The sequence below is a fragment of the Chionomys nivalis genome, chromosome 12 (genome assembly GCF_950005125.1).
Source record: "Chionomys nivalis chromosome 12, mChiNiv1.1, whole genome shotgun sequence".
NCBI lineage: Eukaryota > Metazoa > Chordata > Mammalia > Rodentia > Cricetidae > Chionomys > Chionomys nivalis.
This window is the reverse complement of record NC_080097.1, coordinates 66,811,441-66,833,806: the sequence shown is the minus strand read 5'-3', so window position 1 is coordinate 66,833,806 and position 22,366 is coordinate 66,811,441. Positions and strand designations below refer to the sequence as shown.

Below are 22,366 nucleotides of genomic sequence, written 5' to 3'. Positions count from 1 at the left end.
TATGCACAGGTTCTACTCATGTGGTACTGAATCTAAGATCATAATATACTTAATGTGTTCTACCCAATTCTTTAGTAAAAAATAGTTTTATCTACCAGATACATTTATAAATTTAGCATTAATTATGTATGGCAGTGCTGGTATTTAAATTCTAGATTAAGATAATTCCAGAGACCATATTCTTTAAATGGATGTTTCAACTTTACCATTTCACCACCTCCCACCCCGTGCCCCCACAGGGCTAGGGATTGAACCTAGTGCCTTGTTCACGCCGGCCAAGTACTCCGCCACCCAGCTCAACAACCTGGTTTTGAAATGGTGTATGTTAACAGAGAAACAGTGTGGGGGATCCAGTGCAGGGACCTGGCATCCTCTTACGGCATCTTCAGGCACCAGACATACACGTGGTTTATACATATTCATATAGGCATTCACCCACATTCACAAAAATACCAGCTAAAGAACTGTGCCAGTCACAGAGTCACCCCACACTGGAGGATGCACGCTAAGCTCCTGTGTGAGCCGCGCACACAGGGGTCACGCAGAGGCCCACACACCTTCTCTTTACTACTTCAGGAGAGAGCACTTCCCAGAGCAGGGGCAGCACTGACGTCTTAGGCTTCACTAGGGCACCGTTTTAACTCATCTAAAACCTAGCTTCACTCTGCCCTCTCAAGCAGATGGCAGTTCCTCTTCCCACAGCCCTTTGCCAAGTCCCGACAATGCCAGTCAAATGGACCCTGGCAGCCTTGTCTTGGGCTTTGTTCTAGACTTCATAAACCCCCAGCTTCCTACCTTGAACTCCTGCCTGCCCACTTCCTTTTATTTCCTTCTTGCTGTGGACCATACATTTTGTTCCTTCTAAATAGTAAATGTCACCACACATCTGTCTCAACCTTTCCTCTCCTTGCTTTTATTTTCTCTTTCGACTTGGCCAAATGTAAACCGAGCTAAAGAACAAGTGGTCATCCTCCTAAAGCCTTCCAGACAGAAGGAAAGCCCCTTCCCCAGTGCACTGCTGCTCTGAACATTGCTAAGGACACCTAGGTACTGCCAGGTCCCAGGGAGAACCATCTCGCCCATGCTGTTCTTTGGAGCAAGTGTCCAAGCACACAGTATATAACCAACCACGACGAAGCCTTCATTTGACTAAATTTTCATGATACCATACTCAAATGTCCAAAAAGTATCAAGACGATGAGAGGCTGATCTCTTCCCTTACCTTAAATTTTAAGGCAGGTGTTTGTGTTATGGATGACGCCTTCAGTCCATGTAGCCGTTCTTCTATTTCCCTCAGCCTAGGAGGCAGCATGAGACCACACATACATTTACAGTTCCACAACAAACCATCATTACTACTTTATGATGCACCGATGGCTCTCACACTCGCCCCTTCTATGACAATGTTTAATCAATTCCTGCTGTACTGCTCAGGGCCTGCAAAGGCACTTCTTACCACACTTGTACACACATAACTATCCACCTACCTATCCCTGCTTCTCTCTCTCTACCTGCCTGCCTGCCTTGCTTTAAAAATTATATTTTATACTCTCTTCAATCTTTTTTAAAAAATGTCTTTTCCTTATCTATATTTAGTAATAAATTTTATAGGTGTTTTCACTGTATTGCCCCCACCTACTTTAATTTCTAAAACAGCCATTATTTGTTGAGCACCCGAGAAGCCACGTTTGACGACTCAGTTTCTCAGACAGACTTACTCATTTACATATGTAAGTATTTTCTTAGTTATCCTGGACAGTCTCATGTTGCCTGGGCGAACTTTGAAATCTTGATCCTCCTAGCTCTACTTCCTAACTGCTAGGATTACAAGCTTGTGCCACCATGATTACATTTTTTAAAAAAGGTTTAAGTGTTCTGTGATTCATTTTGCATCACGAGTGTGTACATGCTGATAAATGTGAATGGAGCGCCTGCACTCCAGAAGAGGGTGCTGGGTCTCCTGGAGCTGGTGCAGCAGGTGACTGTGTGCTCTGACAACGGGGCTGAGGACTCAAAGTTTCACTGGATTTACACATCACGAACACTGCTCTGAGGATTGCCAAACTTATTTTCTTTTATGTTTATTTGAGATAGGGTTTCTCTGTGTAAACCTGGATGTCCTGGAGCTAGCTTTAAAGGGCAGTCTGGCTTCAAACTCAGAAATCTACCTGCCTCTGCTTCTTGAGGCTGGAATTGAAGGTGTGTGCCACCACACCTGCTAAACGTCATTTTCTTCCGACACTAACAATCATTTTGTTATCATAATATTTATGTCTTCGGCACCTAATAAGTCAAATCCTGAGACAACTACTCTAAAAGTAAAACAAAGCCAATGTTTTCTGAGTAAAAATTTTGTCAGTTAATCCAGTTGTTTGTATAAAATGCTAAACTATCAGAATCAGTGTCTTCCATTGTAAACTTGTATCAGTTAGAGGAGGAAGATGGTGAACGCAAGTGTCACCTAAGATAATAATGCAGTAAAGAGTTAAAGGATGCTAAGAGGGTCATTAAATCTGCTTATAATTATATACTATATAATTGTTAAGAGATAACATGTAAAATAATTGGCCAAGAGTAACAAAATTTTAATACTATTTTCAGAATAAAGGTACAGACCAGCAAAACAAACGATTACACACTGCAGACAGTGGGAAAAAACTGTGAGCAAAGATGGAGGAAGATGAAATTATTCTGTGGAAAAATGCATGTAATAAAAGTATAAAAATTAATAACCTATAGGTCGGTTAGGTATGTTATCTAATAATCTATATCTTGAACAAAGCATAAAGCTTTTTTTTTATTACTATATTTGTGTTTGTTCTGTGCATGCGTGTGAGCATAGGAGAGGCACTGGATTTCCTGGAGGAGTTACAGGAGTTGTGAGCAGCCCGATGTGGGTGCTGGGAACTCAACTCTGGTCCTCTGAGAGATCAGCCTGTGTTCTTAATCACAGAGCCATTTCTCCAGACCCAAGGCATTTTCTTTCTTTCTTTTTTTTTTTAAATATTTATTTATTATGAATACAATATTCTGTCTGTGTATGCCTACATGACAGAAGAGGGCACCAAACCTCATTACAGATGGTTGTGAGCCACCATGTGGTTGCTGGGGATTGAACTCAGGACCCTTGGAAGAGCAGGCAAAGCTCTTAACCTCTGAGCCATCTCTCCAGCCCCCCAAGGCATTTTCTTAAGAACATCAGCAATTCTGGTAGGGCGTTTTCAATGCTTTCAAAAATCTAGGGATGTTTACCGTCGCTTCGTTATATAGAGTTCATCAAGAAGATGCCGCTCTTCGTAGCTCATCCACCGTTCATCAGGCAGCTCTTCTTCTTTCTGTAGCAGCTGCTCATAGAGTCGAACTGGATTCCAGCCCGTCATGATATCATAAGTAATTACACACCCCAAGGAATGGGATACTATTGAGACTTTACCCCCTTTTTCTTCAAAGTCTGGATTCCGAGAACAGAAAAGGGAATATAATCGATTCAGCTCTTGCTGAAGGCCTTTAACTAGCTGTATGAAATAAGAAAATACAATCTTATTAGATTTTCCATTGAGGGCTATAAACTTTATTTCTAAATGCAAACACATTAAGAAAAACAAACATGATTGCTGAAATATAAACAGGTTATTAAATTACTCAGGTGCTTTAAAAAGATACAGGAATGCATGTCTGTATACATGCTACAAACTGTCTCATCACCAGAGTCTCACCACCCCAGGCGGAGATTCTCATCAAGATCCATCCTTTTGTAGGCGTTCAGTAAGTTACACTAGCCAGCTGTCCCACAGATAGGAAAAATCTCCTTTTGGATTCTAATAAGATCTCCAAAGACCCCTGGAAATTTCTACTTCAAAGCAACTTACTGTCTATCAATTCTAAATTTTCAGTGAGTGGGCTTTAGTCGTAGCAACACTTTTAGAGGAATATAAGTTTCCAACAGATATACTAAAGATAGACTACAGAGACCTCCACAGTTTACATCTCATCGTGCTGTTGACAGAGAAAAGTGAAGATGACTTCAGTAACTGAACTCAACTACTAAGCCCACTGACGTGAAGCAGCTCAGAACTTCATCTTTGGGAAGCTGAAATAACCACCTTCCCCAAACCCACAAAGGAGGCTACTTTATCTCTCAAACCGTCCCCAACCCTGACGTTTAGCACACTTCTCTCTCCTTACTGTTTCTTCTACTTGATTATAAATTTTCAGTTTTTATTCATTTTACCTCACTAGTTAACAAGCTGGCGGTTTCTCTGACATATTTGTTTTTACAGAGCTTCTATTTTAAAATCATGTTCTATCAAGAGACAACCAAACTCCATCAGCTGCTACTGAATATCCTACACCTGATGGCAGAAACTAGCACTCACTCTTGTACTTTGACTGGTGGGCTCAGTGATGTATGCATGAAGCCCTGGCATCTTCTGTTGACATCTTAGAGTTCACTAAAACAGAGGCTAATCTGAGCTACTGAAACCATGTGATCTGTCTGATACAATACATTCTGGCCATGGACAGAGAGAGGAAAAGAGCCCCGTGCTCCAGGGCAACTGTCCTCCAGCTCTCACACGGATCAGATCTCTTGGGTGACTGCTACAAGTGGACTGGTGGGCTCTGGCTCTGAGTTCTCAACTCAGAGGCACCGGAGACCCTGGGAATCTGAATTTGTAACATTCCTGGAAAATGTTGGTGGTGCTAGCCTGAGAATACTACTTTAGGAACTACTAGTTCAAGGAAAAATGAATATAAAAGCCTTTTAAGACCAGGACTAAAGAGTACGCCATGCAATGTCACTCTGTGTGCTGTTCATTAAGGGAGCTGTAATCTCTGGAGTGAGCTCTTACAGTATCAAAAATCCGTAAGATAAAAAAAATAAAAATAAAAAAAAAATTCCTTCCTTACAAGCCAAGCCGCAGCTACAGAGAAAGGCACAGGAGTGTTTTGCTGCTTGGGATTGAATCCAGGATGAAGTGTGTGCTCGGGCAGTAAGACACTGACTCATCTCTACTACTATTTACTTGTGAAGGTCTTGATTCTAAGGCTTATACTAGGTAAACACAGAAGTACTTCAGTACACTGGCAAAAAAGCACCCAATTTCACGTATTTTAAAAACGCAATCCTCAGGAGGTGGGACCTGAGAAGAAGAGCTGACACACAGCCTTGCCCCTCTAACCCTGGCTGGTAAGGCTTAGCGCCCACTCTTGTTTCCACGCAAAGGGAGTGTCCACTCTTTTGAGGCAGCTCTGCTACTGCAAAGGTCTTCACCACAGGGCACGACCATGCCCTCCTCCTAGTCACCGACTATTTTACTGTCTTTGTGAGGGATCGCAGCTTATTCTGATCATTTTATTTTTTATGAATGATTTGTCTGCATACATGTCTGTGCATCAAATGTGCCTGGAGGATGTCAGAAGAGGGGGTTAGGATTCCCAGGAACTGAAGTCACAATGGTTGTGAACCACCATGTGGGTGCTGGGAACCGAACCAGGGTCCAGTGAGGAGCAACAAGTGCTCTTAACTGCTGCACCACATCTGGCTCCAATGAGGGACTTTTAATTTACAGACTTTAAACAAGCGAGCGAGTGAGCAGGAAACGCCGCTTACAATGCACTCCTTTTTTCTTCATAATGCTTTAAGAAGCACTACCCAGAATTCCCTGATGGTAGTATCTAGGAGAACTGCTAATTTAAAATATAAACACAGGCTTCATTTCAGACCAAGTGAATTACAACCTCTAGGGGATGGTCTAGAAAAATGTTTTTCCCCTTAACTTGAATATTTTGTTTCCTCAACTTTTTATTTGAAAATATAAAATGTTACAAAGTAAAATTAGTACAAAAAAATCAAATGTCTGTGGTGGAGCTGGTCTGAGGGCACACTGCTCTTAGGGACACCTGAGGTCAGCTCTCAGCACTCACGTAGGGTGCTCACAGCCCTTAATGCTCGCTCCGAGGGAGCCAATGCCCTTGCAAAAGCCACAGGCACTTGCACTCAGAAGCACATTCCCCTCCTCAGATTCTCCTTTTGTTAGCGTTGATTACACTTGTGTTAGTTACTCTCTCTGCTTCTGTAAGTATGCAGTCACACACCTTCCCAACATCTCTAGCAGTTACTTGAGGGATACAGTATACACACTGTCATCTTTTATCATCACATTTCCTAATACTAGGAACATTTCTAGTGTGATTATTCGTGCCCTATGGCATTACCTGGATATATTTTATCTAATCTACTACCAAAACCCAACTCTGTCATCCATTCCTGCAGCTTCCTCATTACTGCGGGACAACAGGAAGTGGGATAGAGTATCAGATCTCTTCACCCCTGTAGTCGGCAATAGTTCCTGTAATTACTGTCTTCTCTGACACTGACAATAGAAAAGAATACAGCCCAGCCCCACACCTTGTCTGCGTTTCTCAGGTATTTCCTCAATATTAGGATGCTGCACAGGGGATGCTGCACCCTCCACTGGGTACCATATTCAAAGCTCACACTGTCCACCTGTCCCTTGGGAAAACCCAGGATAGATGCTGCCTGATTTCTCCTGTGTGTAATTACTGTTCCTCTTTTGTGGACCAGGGAACAGTCTGCGGGGATGCACACAATTAGCCTGCTCCTAAGCAACACTGCCCTCAATTTCACATTCACTGATAAATATGTCCAGCCCCCTACACTCAGCACCGCCACGCCTAATGTAAAATGACCGTGCAGCTCCAGTCAGCTTTACTGTTCTACTAAAAGCAAGAGACCTAGCCACTATCCAGTAATTTTTCATCAATACAAATGGAAGTTTTAAAAATGATTTACAATCCTAAAGTAAACTGCATTGCCATTACTGTATCCCATGTTGAAGTACTAACAATTCCTGTGGTGAAGCACTCTGGTCCCAGACAGGCTCAGGTTCAGCCGACTGCAATGGTTCTCTAGCTCCTATACTTGGGACCTGCCATTATTCTTTTGAACATTTCTTCAGTTTCTGTCACAAATTGTTTGGGCCTCTGAATCAGCTATATCCACAAGGAATTGTAATTTTTCTTTATGGGGAATAAGGCACTACAAACATCTGGGTGTTGTTGGCTCAGTGTGATAAGGGGAATCCTTGGTTTCTGGCTATTTTAGTGAACACTGCTGGGAAATATATGCATGTAAACACAGACATCTGCATATACATACATATATAAAATACCTATAAGCATATTTTATAAATCATGAGGTCAGAATACCTTCATTCCTATACACTTTATAATTATGCTATTTTTATTATTCTACCTTTTTTGTAGATAGGGCTTCACTGTGTGGTTCACAGGAGTCTTGAACTCATGGCCATCTTTCTGTCTTAGGCTTGCAGTGTGAACCACCACGTACCTCTCTCCTTGTTTTGAGACAAGGTCTCTCTTTGTAGCTCTGCTTCCTCTGTGTTTTTAAGGAGCACCGAGCAGTTGCTCTTACGAAGCCCCTCTCTGGGAAACGCTGGGAAGACTTGGCCTAAGCTGAGCACATTCACTATTAAAAGGTCGATGTTACTATACAGCACACCTAACATGCCAAAACAGTCCTGGTACTTACCTCGTCCCTATAGAGTGGGCTAGTATAGTACATTATGTCCATCGCGCTACTGTTCAGCATGTCCCTCAGGCCTCGCACTTTGTCGGGAGTAATGGAATCAACAGTGTCTACAAACAAAACAAAACCTAAATCAAACTTACAGAAGGTTCCAGGGAAAAATCACATTTCCGAAAGTAACTTAATATTTAAGAAATAAACATTAGTGGGGAATCTTTCTTCCTTGCAAAATATCCAAGATGAGACAAAACAAAAAGTAAAAGACAACAACAACAACAAAAAAGGAATGTTAGAGGAGGAAGGCTATTAGCAAATTTTTGGCCCTATTTACTCTGGCCCAAATTATGCCCATCTGGCACACCTGGGCACGGCTAACAACAAACCAGGAATAAATAAGACTTTTCCCACGCTTCATATTTATCTGTCCTACTGGAACTACTGGAGAAGCATCTGCATTGCTTACAGAAGCAATGACAATGCTAAACCACAGGAGGGCAGAGCCTTAGGACTTCTTCATTCAAGGACAAGCCACTGCACTGGCTCGCGTTATTTAATTCGTACTTAGTCTGCACTTTAGTACAGTGTAGTAAGGACTGAAAGGCACCATGATAAAGACTAGGATTCCCTCTCTACTCTGAACTAGTCTCCCAAATATTTCCTAAGCATTGGCTTTCATGTTAAGCCTCTGGTTCACTGATACACAAAGCAGACATCATTTTAACCAATTCCCCCAGGATCACCAGTTTCCAAGCACACTCAGCGTGCGACCCTTTCATGACTGGGCTGTGATACTGCTTTGTCGTGGCTTAGGTTCCAAACCAGCACAGATGGGTGGGGCACGCACATGCCGGGCTGCACCGGTTTATCGGTCCAGCTTCGTCCCAACATTAAAGTGTTTAAATCACAGAAGTTAAATGGCTCCAGCAGCTGAGGAAGACATGACTCTCTGTCTCGGTTCTTGGCTACTCTGGGCCCTCTGTTCTACAACCATTTTACAGTCTGTGAATATCCACAGATCGGTTTGGGAGTTAGCATCTCTAGTATATTCATTCAATCATTTAATCGGAATCATCTTTGCATTTAAGTTTTCCTATATTTTAATAGTTCTTATATTTTAAAATCTAAATATACTAGTTACACATTTTTTTATAAAGTTGTATATTTGAGCTATTTCTTGGGGTCTTGTATTTTTTATGTTGTCTGTTGCTGGTCTATAAAAAAGCAATTATTTTGCACATAAATCCTCTACATCATGACCTTGAGAAGATGATCAGTACTATTTTTCTGTGTAGTTTTATGCATTCTGGGCAGACAGCACGGGACCTGTAAATTAGAACTGGTGCTTTACATTTCTTATGCCTAGCATTCCCTTTTCATGTTACTGTACTGCAAAGACAGTTCGTCCACGGACATCTTAGTTTCTTTTTACTCTTTCACTACCAGTGACTACACTGACATTTGCTATCCCATGCTTTTACTCTGAACTTTATAGAGTAATGCTGATGGTGAATATTAATACTTGCAGTTTTATGTAACAAAGGCTGTGATGAGGACACAGAGCTGTTCTGACTTAAACAGTTCTCTCCCCTCCCTTAAATTCTGACTGTCACTGGTTTGTTCTTTGTGACTGTAGTTTTGCTTTTTCTAGTTAAATGAACGGAAGCATAAAACATGAGATCTTTCTGGTTGGCTTCTTTCAGTTATCTTAATACCTTCAAAACTATCAAAACCTCTGTCTGTTTATTTGGAACTGAATCATCAGTAGGTGATTCCCAGAATCCTAGGGCTCAGGAAGCTAAGGCAGGTCTGTGAGTTCAAGGCCATCTAGGCTACAAAGGTGAGACGGTTTCAAAAACAAACAAGTATCACGACAATGTGAACTTAGCCAGAACTACAGGCTCAGGGGTTTAGGAGATTTTAATTCATCCTGTTGTCTACGTTCCTGACATTTACCTGGGTGAGCCAGAAAAACCCATAGTGTCACTATATGTGTAGACGGAAATTCCTGTTCCTCCCAGTCCTACAGCCATTCAATCCCAACTAAACACACAGAGGCTGATATTTAAACTGTTTGGCCTACTGCTCAGGCTTATTATTAACTAGCTCTTATGACTTAAATTCACCCATAATTCTTGTCTATGTTTAGCCATGTGGCTTGGTACCTTTTCTCAGTAAGGCATTCACATCTTGCTTCTTCTGCATCTGGTTGGTGACCGACTCTGCCTTTTCTCTTCCCAGAATTCTCCTAGTCTGGTCACCCCCACCTATACTTTCTGCCTGGCTACTGGCCAACCACCGTTTTATTAAACTAATAGGAGTGACAAATCTCTATAATGTACATTCTCTCACAGCAAATATGGAACTTTACATATGTACCATAACTGCTGAGACATTTTCCTTGGTCACTAGCATTTAGCTACTTTGTGGTTTGAAAGAAAATGTCCCCCAAAGGGAGGTGTGGTCTTGCTGGAGAAGAGTGTCACTGTTCGGGTGGGCTTTGAGGTCTCCTATATGCTCAAGATACCACCCAGTCTTGGATTTCACCTTCTGTTGCCTGCAAGTCAAGATGTAGGACACTCTGCCACTTCTCCAGAAGACATATGTAACAAAGGCACAACACCGACAGCAGGAACATTAGAACAGCGAGTGAGGAAGGGAAGGACCATCTCTCTGGACCTCACATTTACCATGTCTCACCACGATGATAATGAATTAACCTCTGGAACTGTAAGATACCCCAAATAAATGTTTTTCCTTTATAAGAGTTGCTGTGGCCGTGGTGTCTCTTCACAGCAATATAAACCCTAACTATGACGTATTTATTCTGTAAAAGCGCATTACGATTCCTGATGCCACTTTGGAGTGCAGTGCTCTAGTTGACGTTGCTAACCAGGAGACAATAACACAGACATGGAAGACTCTGTGGCTGCACCCGGGGCAGTGTGCCACTGTAACTGTATTACTGTTACACAGACCTAGATCTCCTTCTTCTACCTCCAGATCACAAAGGACACACACAAACATGCTATCTGTGAAGTCCACATGGCAGTCCAGACACAAGATAATTTTGTTAATTTTTAAAAAATCAGTTTTTCCCCTCAAGTATGTTCTTGAATAATCAGGAACAAAAAGTGAATATACTCAGACAATTTTAAAACGGATTTCATGTGTGTGTGTCCTCCTGGTCTGGAACTTGCTATATCAGCCAGAGATCCACCTGCTTTATTTCCCCCCCCCCGCCCCCGCCAAGGGCTGGGATTAAAGACATGCTGCTGAACACGACCAAGATTTTGTTCTTAATAAAAATATTTCTAAAACCATGTATTTACTCTAGTAAAGGTTTATCATTGGCTAAAATCATTCCATTTCCAAACAGAATATACCTCCATCAAGAGTAAGCTTTGACCGCCACTCAACAGGCAGGAACTCAACATGTGTCGCATGGTTGGAAAAATGCCTTTCTTCTATTTTTCTTGCAGCCTCTCTCATCCTAAAAAGTAAATAAATGTAAGAAAAACTTTTGAGAATAACTTCATGAATGTCTTTACATGGTGTAAGTGTCTCTCATTGTAACGCCTCCATTTCCTGGCAGCTCTGTCCAGCTGTATCCCCCGGCGGTGACACTATGCTGGTTATCCTCAGTTACTTTCCTATTGCCACTCAGGACTTCAGATGCTCCCACTTACATTACATTCTAAATGACACAGTTCTTCAGGTATGCAAGAACATAACGGACACATCCGTGCTTTTGTTCATCTCCACATATCATGCGTCCAGCCATGAATTATCTCATTTCATCTCCTTTTAAAAAGTTTTATTTTTAATTAATATATAATTGCATCATTTTCTTCCCCCTTCTTCTTCTCCCTCCAGCTCCTCTCATATCCCTGTACTCACCTCTTCTACTCCCTCTCAATTCATGGCCTCTTTTTTGCCAATTATTATTGTTACACACATACATACAGATGAATAAATATATAAATACAACCTGCTGAGTCTGTTTATAGTGTTGCTTACATGTATGTAATTTCAGGTATAACCACATGGTACTGGATAAGCTAATTGGGGGCTCATCCTGAGGGTTACTAATTTTTTCTCTCTCTGAGTAGTGCCTGTAGCTCTTCATCTAGTGATGGCCCCATGGGTTCTCCTCACCCACGCCGGCATGGCTAGTGGTGGTCCCACTGTTCAGGTCCTGTTCAGGTCATCACACTGTTGAGGCTTCATGTGCACAGCTGCCCTGTCATAGCTAGAAGACACCGCCCTGGTCCTCTGGCTCTTGCAATCTTTCTGCCTCCTTTACCTCTTCTTTCAATGCAATTTTCAATCTTTTACTTTGAAAATTAAGGTGTTAATGCACTTACAGCTTTCCTTTAGCCAGTTACATGAATTCTGCCACCCCAATAGGATTCTGATGAGCACAACCTAATGAAGACACTCAGAGTTCACTGTGCACGCTCCCCTCCTGCTGTCCCTCTCCAGGCGGGCCTTCCTTTCACGGTCTAAAGCAAATCCCAGACACCACACCATTTTATTTCTCATATAAACCCTCAACCCAGGCTTCCACATGCTTGAGTTACACCTTGCACACATGAAGTAAATGCTCTACCACTGAGCTATATCCTCAGCCATCTTATCTCCGAACAGCATAATTTCTAAAATAACATCTACTCAATAATAAAGTATTACAATCAAGTAATTTTTAAATTTTAGCAAATATGTAGTTCATTGGCCTCATTTTCCCAACTGACTATAAAAACTATTTCATAATAACATTAAAACATTTTGTATTTATGCTCCAAATACTGTATGCTCCATTATGCTCCATTCACTGCAGACATTAGGTCCCTCTTTCTTGTAGAGTCTCCTACAGTCTGTTCACTAATTGTGTCCGGCCTTTCTACTACACAGCTCCTGTAAGGTGTCAGCGAGTCTGGAAAGACTCCACAGGATTCCAGCTTTTTGTAATAAGTTTTGCCTTACTTGTACCTGAAGAAATTAAACGTCTGTTTACAAAAGATCTCACAGAGGATATGCCACACAAACCAATTCTCATGGTCCTTGATATCTAAGAAAGGATGCATCAGGACATAATTATCATGCCAAGTCATATGACTCATCATAAAACAAAGTCAGAACTAGAGCAATGAGATACCTAGAGGAGAAACAAAGGGACTGGGAGAATGAAGGCGGCCTGCCAGTCTCCAGCAACAATACAACTTGGGTTGCACTTTTACTTTTCCCTCTGTGGGCATGATGACCTTACAGTGTAGCAAGCTCAACAACGGCATGTGCAGGTCATGGAGGATCAAATTCCTAGAGCTAAACGTTTATTTCATGGATGGCAAATCTTACTGGCAGACTGTGCTTTCCACAGTAACGGACTTGTTGTTACTGCATCAGCATCCTGGGCCTCATGAGCTCTGCTGGACCTTGAACACAGCACTCAACTGTTGAAACACACAGCTCGCCATACACATATCCCAAGAAGTTCCTAAAGAGGTTTTAGAATAGAGCTGAGTATCTAACAATAAGGAGATAAATAACCTATCTTATATGTTAAGTATCCACTGACTTCTGTATACAATCTAGAGTTGTTTCCTCTGGGAGCAATTAGCGGGCAGATTATATTGAAAACTGTCAGTTTAAACAATTCTTAATTTTCTCAAAGTTGGACAACTTTGAAAATTCTCAATTTCTGAGGCTCAGAGAGCAAGGAACAAACTTAAAAACTAGCTTGTTTCCTGCTGTCAACTCTAAACTGATTATGTCAATTAAGGAGGGAAAGTCACGTGCCATCAGGATACAGTGACTGTTTTGGTTTCATCCAGAAACATCACTGGTATGAGAAGAGTCGGCACCTCTGTAGATCTGCTTATGCTTTGGGTAGAAGCGAGGACTGTCTGCAAAGAACTCACATGGCTGTGTTTTTTATAATTCTCCCTTGGTCCATCTTCTGTCCGATGCCATGCACGACAAACACGATATGAGAGGTCTGCGAGGGCTTGTCTTCCAGCGTGGCTTCTTCTACGTAACCTCTATGAAGTCTGGTCCCACTACTGGAGGCTGCAGCAAGATTATGGCCTTAAGTTTAGGACTTGGGAAATTGTATTTGCAAAACACGTTTTAAAAAAGAAAGTAGTAATGGTAAGAATGTAAGAAAATATTTCATTGGGTGGAAAGAGAAAATAAAGTTTGTAAGATAATATACATTGACTGATGACATAAAAAGAAGTGAACACAATACAAAAGCTAGAAATCATTAGGAAAACAAAAGGATAAACAACGTAGAAAAATAAAGAACATCTATATTAAAAACGCACACCAGGTATGGTGGCACATGCCTTTAATTCTAGCACTCAGGAGGCACGAGGATCTCTGCGAGTATAAGGCCAGCCTGGTCTACAGAGTGAGTTCAAGAATAGCCAAGGATACACCCTAAGAAAAAATAGAGAGCTTACTAGTCAAAAAGTACACATATTCAATTAGATATAAAAAGGTACCCCACAAAATACAGCTAACTATAAACAAAAATATTCAGATATGTTTAGAGCAAATAAAAGAATGACATAACAACATCTTCTTAGCCTTAAAAATGAATTTTCAAACTTATTGAGAATGCTCTATCTTCTCTTAACACTCTTTTCAGAAAAAATATTTGTGCATGTGTGTGTGTGTGTGCACGCCGTGTCCATGATAGACAAGAAAAGGGGGCAATATGTGGGAGGCATGTGCAAGGTTAAGGGGACAGCCTCAGGTGTTCAGTGCTCTCTTTCCACAAAGTAGCCTCTTGCTCTCAGCTTCCCAGGATTCAGCCTGGGCCCTGCCTCCCTGGAGCAGTGTTGGGATTTTATATGCGCACTAAGCGTCTAGGATTGCAGCTGCGCACTAAGCGTCTAGGACTGCAGCTGTGCACTAAGCGTCTAGGATTGCAGCTGTGCACTAAGCGTCTAGGATTGCAGCTGCGCACTATGTATTGAGCTTTTATGGCTTCTGAGAATTTGAACTCAGGTCATCACACTTAGGTGGCAAATGCCTTTTCTCTACAGAGCCATGTAGCTAACCCTTCTATTTTATTTTAGTAAAACTACTTTAGCCTGGCAGTGCTGGCACACCTTTAATCCTAGCACTTGGGAGGTAGAGGCAGACAGATCTCTTTGTGTTCGAGGCCAGCCTGGTCTACAGGAGTTCCAGGTCAGCCAGGGCTGGTTACACAGAGAGAAACTCCGTCTTGAAAAAAATACAAAACAAATAAACAAACAAAACAACCGAAAAAACCCAAACCAAAACAACAACCAAAAAAAAAAAAAATTAAAAACTACTTTAAACTGTAAAAGGCCAAGAAACAATTCCTTCAGCAAGACTACACAAAGAGTTGTATTGTTTTTCTCACAGCCACCATTCCCTCCTCCACTGAAACTGAATCCATGACAACATGGCTTCTGCCCAACAATTCCAGTCACAGCCCCACTGGTTCCAGCCTCCTCTTCCTTTATGCTATGTACCGACTGTCATGTTCAAGTTTCACTGTCTCAAGGCAGACGGCTTGCACACGCAGGAAGGCATTTACTGTCCTTATTAGGATTCTAATTGATAATTATGAGCTGAGGCGTGAATAATACACCTTAATAAAAGTTTCATTTAACAGGGTTCTTGTCACTGAATTTAATTTCTACTTAAAACATGTAAAAAGAATATGAATTATCTACTTTTGACTCCCAAAATTTTGATAAGCCACAGTAGCACGTAACAATTACCTTTAGAGAATCCCAGTTTTTGGGTAACGGTTCTTGCAATTTTGGATGTTGTTGCGTCGCTATAGAGATACACTTCATCCATGCTGTGCCAATCCACATGATTCCGACTCAGTTTGAAACTATGAACAGCTGCCGCACAAAAGAGCAATTTCAAGTTCTTCAAGACAGGTTTCCTTTGTGTGAATACTCTAATACTCAGTTTCTGAACCAATAGTAGCTAACTCAGACACCATATACTTTTAGTTCAGTAGAGAAAAGTTCATTAAAAGCATTTATGTCACATGAGCAATGCATAGAATTTATAAATGTTCAACAATGCTATGAGGAACAGCAGAAGGACTGGCGTCACTTTATACTATTAACCTCTTGTATGAAGGTGATATGATTCTTGATCATCAAGCTGTATCCCCAGGAGTATGGCTCCTCTTTCTAGGGGTATACGCCTATTTAAACGTTTTCAATAGCTCAGGCACAGAAACTTAAGTTCTATCCCTTTTGTTAATTTTACTAAAAACATCAAGATATTCACTCAATGCAGAACAAAAAAAAAGAGGTTGATTTGCTCAAAAGGTACTGATTGGCAGGGTGCCCCTGTCCTACCTAAAGATAAGCTGTATATGACCCCAAATTAAGAATACAATTCTAGCCGGGAGGTGGTGGTGCATGCCTTTAATCCCAGCACTTGGGAGGCAGAGGCAGGCGGATCCTGGTCAAGACTGTAAGACATGCTGAAGTAGCATGTTCCCCATGGGAAGACATGGCATACTATAAGAAAATCCACTTCTTACATTACAAATAACTTAAAATTTTATGAAAACCAATTCTACTTTACTAGCTCTCAGAATATGTTATTGACCTGTGTGTGTGTTGTGTGAGTGTGTCTCTCACAGGACTAAGATTCAATTAACACAACTCACGCCAACAACTTTAGTTACACAGAACGCAATCACAGGTGAAGACTTTTAAATAAAAAGCTTTTCATGAATTAAAAGGGTTTAATAACTTTTGCAAGGGCTTACTAACCATTTACAAAACAAATTATTCTTAATATAGTTTTGAGCTACATGTTAAAAAGATTGAAACTTTATGATCAAATATTTAGAGAAAAGTATAAATCTAGCCAAACTGTCCCTCTGCAAATTGTTTATATGTTTTTTTAAAGTGGAACATCTTAATATTCAAACATCTTAATGGAATGCAGTTTTCATACAGATGTATAATAATGTAAAACTATGGCAAATAGCACAAGAGACACATTGAAAAACAAAAACTAGTACTTCTAAGCTTTAAGCCAACTGAGCTAGAGCTGGGCGTAAGCTACAGAGAGCAGAACTGCGGTTACTGTACCTTGGGAACGCTTTCGCTTAAGACCTGTGGCGTCTGTGCTCTCCTTATATCCTCTCCATTTGAACAGAGAAGGGAGGGAGAAGGGAGGGAGGTGGTAGACAACTAAGAAAGCAAAAACACTGAGCTTCAAAGTACATTTAAGTGAGTTTTTCTATTGCCTTCTCCTTTTAGTTTTAACTTTTAAAAACTACATTTGACAAATATTTTTTCTAAACGTTTTTAAAAATATAATTTCTAGTTAAAAAATCGGTAAAACAAAAATTAGCTTAATGTCTGTCAAATATATGCTCTACTTTTATTGAAAGGAACAAAGGCAAATATTTATCAGTGACAGACAATCACACGATCATCGTTTAATTCTTTTGCATAGCTACAAGAAATGCATGGTATTTTTGAATGCTAAGAGATTTATAAGCTCTATATTTCTGATACTAAGGTTATTTACTTCACCAAATTTGTGATTGACATAGTCAAGAGGTGATACACAGTTTGAGGATACAACCATATTTTAAAGAGCTCATTAGCTCGCCTGAGGCACCACAGCATGCACTCCACTGAATGCTCTCCAGACTCAGGCATGATGGCTTCAAGATCTTTCAGAGCAAGACCTCCTTTCACAACTGAGAAAGTTCTTACAAAGACAGTGAAAATTTTTTGAAGAAAATCATACTGGAGGCTCCACTTTCAACTATTCCTTTTGGAAAGATTAATAAAATAAAAATAATCTCATTAGAAAAACATATGCTGTGACAGGCATTAAGCAGACAACACAGAAAAGTCAGGCACAGACTTGGTATTTGACAAATCAGAAGATGACCTTAAAGCCAACATGCTCCTTGTTGAATTTTGTTAGCTATATATTGCAGATAACACTCCTTATAAGTTAAAAGTAACTGAATCTTATAAATCAGTTGACTACTTCAGTTAATTACAAAATTTTTATGATTTAGCTAAAATTTATATTTTAATAAATTCAATTTTCAACTTACTGCCTGCTGCATGAATTTGACATTCAAAGGTTAAATACTGCTCAAATTAAAAAAAAATCTTTAATTTCTCTCATATATACAATTGAAGTATATGCAAATATTTATGCAGTAAGGGTTTCTGGGAAATTTTTACAAGGTATTAACAACTACACCTACACATTAAATTACTACATCTACACACAAGTAGATGGTTTTAAGACTATAAGCTAGCAGGGGCTGGAGAGATGGCTCAGTGGTTAAGGGCACTGACTGCTCTTCCAGAGGACCAGGGTTCAATTCCTAGCACCCACATGGCAGCTCACAACTGTCTGTAACTCCAAGATCTGGCACCCTCACATAGGCATACATGAGGCAAAACACCAATGCACATACAATACAAATAAATAATTTTAAAAAACCTAGGGCTGAAAGCTGGGTGACAGCAGACCTATAAATGCCTCTGACATAGAAGAAACAGACATGGAAGCTGGCTTCTTCCTGTCTGCTGTTCTCTCCTGTGCCTTCTGGTCAGTCACTCAGGAGCAGAGAGGTACAACTAGGCCAGCAAAGATGTTAAACCACATAAAAAGCAGCTAGCACTGCTAAGGGGGCAGACAAACAGAAACTTCTAAGAAACAACGACTAGATTTTTTAAGTCCAGTGGTGAAATGAACCTGCACCAAATCCCACATTCGGGACACACTGGGACACTATAAAATCAAGTGAGCACTTTCAGAAAGCTGGTCAGACCCAACGATGAATTCTCAACGCTATAAAGATAAACACATTACAAAGCTCTTCACTCCCAACAGAAAATTGTGCTTATGGAAACATTTCATGTAATTAAATGGCTGTGGCTCTTTACCATTACAACACCGTATTTTCACTTCAAAATCACTGGCCAGGGAGCTTAACTCTTTTAACCGCAGACACAGAATTATAGGCATGACTTCTTGTTAGCATTCAGTTAGTGACTCCTGTGCACTATTACAAAAGTGTGTGCACACAGTGTAGCTGATGGTGTGGCTGTAGAAGCTGATAGCATTAGTAAGACGTCCACATATCAAAGTCTTGTTCAGTAATGAAAAAAGACCAAAGTTTTAAATTATTTAGAATCATTTTCTTACTAATTAATCTCTCAAAGAACCTTTCTTCATCATATAACTCTATTCATGTTATTTTATTCAAATACAGTAAGTTTATTAAAAAAAGTGGACAGGATAATAATTCCTACAAGAGAGACACACAACTCTTCCCTCTATGAAAACTAACTGTCTGGAAAATTAGTATTTACTCTTTCCTAGATAGCACTTGCCCAGGCTGCCTCAAATGATCCTTTGCTGAGTTTCCTTTCCAAGCAATCAGGGTCCCAGATGCCTAGTACTGATCTGGAAAATTCTTTCTCTCAGGGAAAGCAGGTAGCCCTGCGCATCTCAAACTTGATAACTACAAGTAAACTCTAGTATTCTTTCTTGGACCTCAGGTAAATTAAACAAATTGATAAAAAAAAAGTTAAATCAAAAAATCATAACCCCAAACTAGAAGATGGGAATCCTCAGTCACCAAAGGCAGAGGAGAAAGCTGGTTAACGGGCCAGAAGGCTCCCCTTCACCCTTCTCTTTTGAGAGAGGGTCTCACTATGTAGCCCTGGATGTCCTGGCACATTCTATGTAGACCAGGCTATTCTCAAACTCATGGACCCCCATCTAGAACACCAGATTATACTGTGCTGTGGGGTCTCCTCAGTCTCCCCTGCCTGTGACGGTCTGAACAAAGCAGGGCCATCTTATTTGTTGTGTGGGAAAACAGCCCTCAGTTTCAGTTTGTCTTATGTCTTTTTACTGCAAAATTTGAGGTTGTGCACTTTGTGGCCACAATATTAATGCATTTAGGTTAACTTCTAAGAACGACTGCATATGCTTGGATAAACTATAAGGGAACGCAACAACTATTCAGCACTAAATGTGTTTACTCAATTTCTTTCCTCTCTTCTCTCTTCTCCCCCCCTCCCCCCTTCCCTTCTTTTTTTTCTTCCTGAGACAGAGTAGCCTGTCTCAGTAGCTTCTCTGTGCAGCCCTAGAACTCGCCCTGCAGACCAGGCTCGCCTCAAACTCACAGAGATCCACCTGCCTGTGCCTCCTAAATGCTGGGATTAAAGGCGTGTACCACCACCCCCTGGCAAGAATTACTAATTTTAAGGCACAACTGTATTATATTCGTCATCTTAAGTAAATGGATAGGCTCAAATGTATCACTGTACTAGATACAATTTTCCTAGCCTTGGGATTGGACAGAGGGCATAGTGGTCAATAGTACTTACTGCTCTTGCAGAGGACCTGGGTTTGGTTCCCAGCACCCAAATGGCAACCTTTTCTGTCCCTGCTGGGTTCCTGCACACAGGTGGTACACACATACAGATAATTTTACTCCCCTAGCTATTAGATGAAGTAGGAGAGCTTTTCATTTTAGTTCTTAGAGAATTAAGTTTCAAGGATCTAAGTTACAAAGTGGGTTATCTTTATTTGGATAGTTACATCAGACTTCCATCAATCTAGTTCAATGTTCATTTTGAAATTAGTATGAAAAATCTAAAGAAGGTAAAAACTTAAACACACATAATTCATTTGTGGCAAGAGCTACACTAAACAGACATGGTCAGAATAGTGAGGAGCAGTCTATTACTTAGTTTAGAGCTCCTGAGGGTGAGAACTTGGTTTCCTTGGAAGTCCCTAGAATACGAACGAGTTCCGGCTTCTAGAATTTTTAAACATTTGTATTGGATGAGACTTGACAGCCTGCTAATAACTCCATGAACTTTATTCCACTGGGCTGCCTTGCACTCAGTCTGGTAACTATCCTGCTGGCTCTCTCTTCTCTAAGATATCCTGGGAACTCCCACAAAAGTGCCCAGCAGAACTGGGAGGCATTAACAACAATCTTGACAAAGGAAGAGCCAAAGCTTTATCACCACACATGAAAAGAGAGAAATAGAAAATTTCACAAGTTTATAAAGATGAAATAATCTGAAGGCATACATATTTTTTGTTAAATGTTTTAAGTTTGAAGTATTTTTTCCTAAATGGTGGCTTTCTGGAGGGTAAATGATGTTTTTATAATACCAGCTGTAAAATATACTATCAAATTTCCCATGAAGTTCAAAGTTGTGTCATCTTAACCTCGAGTATATATTTATTATAATACCAAATAACAGATGAAAATTATTGAACACTATGATAAATGTTTATATACCACAAGACAGCCAGCATCCTCAATACAAAGTTGAGTGGTGATGGATGCCTGTAATCTTAGCACACGGGGGGTGGAGGTTAAGAGGTTATTCTGTTATGCACTGGGACTACATGACACCATCTCAAAAAAATAAAAAATCAGTAAAAAAAATAAAAGCTTTGCAGAGCAGGGCAGTGGTGGCGCACACCTTTAATCCCACAGCACTCAGGAGGCAGAGGCAGGTGGTTCTCTCTGAGTTCGAGGCCAGCCTGGTCTACAGAGCTAGTTCAAGGAGAGCCAAGGCTATCTACCAAAGAAACCCTGTATCAAAAAACAAAAACATAACAACTTGTAACCTCGTGGTGGTGGCGCATGCCTTTAATCCCAGCACTTGGTGGGGAGGCAGAGGCTGGTGGACCTCTGAGTTCAAGGACAGCCCAGTCTACAAAGTGAGTTCCAGGACAGTCAGGGCTACACAGAGGCACCCTGTCTCAAAAAACAAGACAAAACAAAAAATCAAAAAAATTTAATACACATATACATAAAAATTTCTTCTAATGAACTTCAATAAATCATTTAAAAAATATGGCAATGCAATACATTTTTTTCTCCTCCCCCCTCCCTCTTTTGATGTAGCCCCGATTGACCTAGAATTTGCTATCAGGCTGGCTTTGAACTCATGAGGGCTGGGATTAAAGGTGTGAACTACCATGCCCAGCTAAACATGTTATTTCTAATTAGAACTTCATGTGGATGCTTAGATACATTAAACAGTATTGTTACACTAGTAGAGACTTACTGCCCCCACACCGAAAAACCTACTTCTACAAATACCCTTTTCTTCCCCCCCAGACAGGGTTTCTCTGTGTAGCCCCAGCTGTCCTGGAACTCCTCCCAAGTGCTGGGATTAAAGGCATGCACTACCACTGCCCAGCAAAAACTTGTTCTTAGGTATATTAAGTTTGGGCACTTGGCAGAAGACTGAAGTATTTGTTACATTTAATATTTAGGAAGAGAGCAGAATAGAGAATTCACATGAAAGTTAATTTCACTGTGAATATGATTCTAAACAGGTGAGATGTGGGTGACAGCTGCAGACTAATGGGCAGAAGGAGACAACTCCCTTCTAATGTGCATATCCCCCCATTCTTCCCAGCCCCGGGGCTTTTAGCACTAACAGTAAGGAAAGGGGGGACAAAAACTGTTTGTCATGCGGACTGCTACTTTTGAGGTAGAAGACTTAAGGAGGAAAATAGTCCCCAAGCTCCACTTCGTCCAACAGCAATGTAACTGTCATGACAACGGTTCCGCCATTCATACACTACGAGGTGGGCTTGTGATGATTCTGGCAGTAGTGGTGAGAGATTTCATTCCTTAACTCCAATCTCAGGTAAATTTTCAATTCTTGCTGCACTATTTCTAGTTACTGAAGTATTACCTGCAGGCATCGGCAGCCGCAGCTCTTAGAGAGACCTGCTTTGTCTACACTGATGGGT

At 40.8% G+C, this 22,366-nt stretch overlaps 1 protein-coding gene across 7 annotated transcripts in view; it reads right to left on the bottom strand.

The window, feature by feature from the left end:
• The window catches only part of Ddhd1 (DDHD domain containing 1), a 78,653-nt gene that overhangs the window by 13,773 nt on the left and 42,514 nt on the right, over nucleotides 1-22,366 (bottom strand). For 4 of the 7 annotated variants that reach the window (XM_057785919.1, XM_057785920.1, XM_057785921.1 and 1 more), the window contains 6 exons: nucleotides 15,328-15,456; nucleotides 13,489-13,636; nucleotides 10,954-11,060; nucleotides 7,574-7,680; nucleotides 3,253-3,515; nucleotides 1,223-1,298 (listed from right to left, as the gene is read on the bottom strand). In XM_057785919.1, coding sequence (XP_057641902.1) covers nucleotides 1,223-1,298; nucleotides 3,253-3,515; nucleotides 7,574-7,680; nucleotides 10,954-11,060; nucleotides 13,489-13,636; nucleotides 15,328-15,456 — 830 coding nt within the window. Of the gene's footprint in view, nucleotides 1-1,222; nucleotides 1,299-3,252; nucleotides 3,516-7,573; nucleotides 7,681-10,953; nucleotides 11,061-13,488; nucleotides 13,637-15,327; nucleotides 15,457-16,674; nucleotides 16,777-22,366 lie in introns of all 7 variants that reach the window. The other 3 variants (XM_057785916.1, XM_057785917.1, XM_057785918.1) reach the window with 1 other exon arrangement.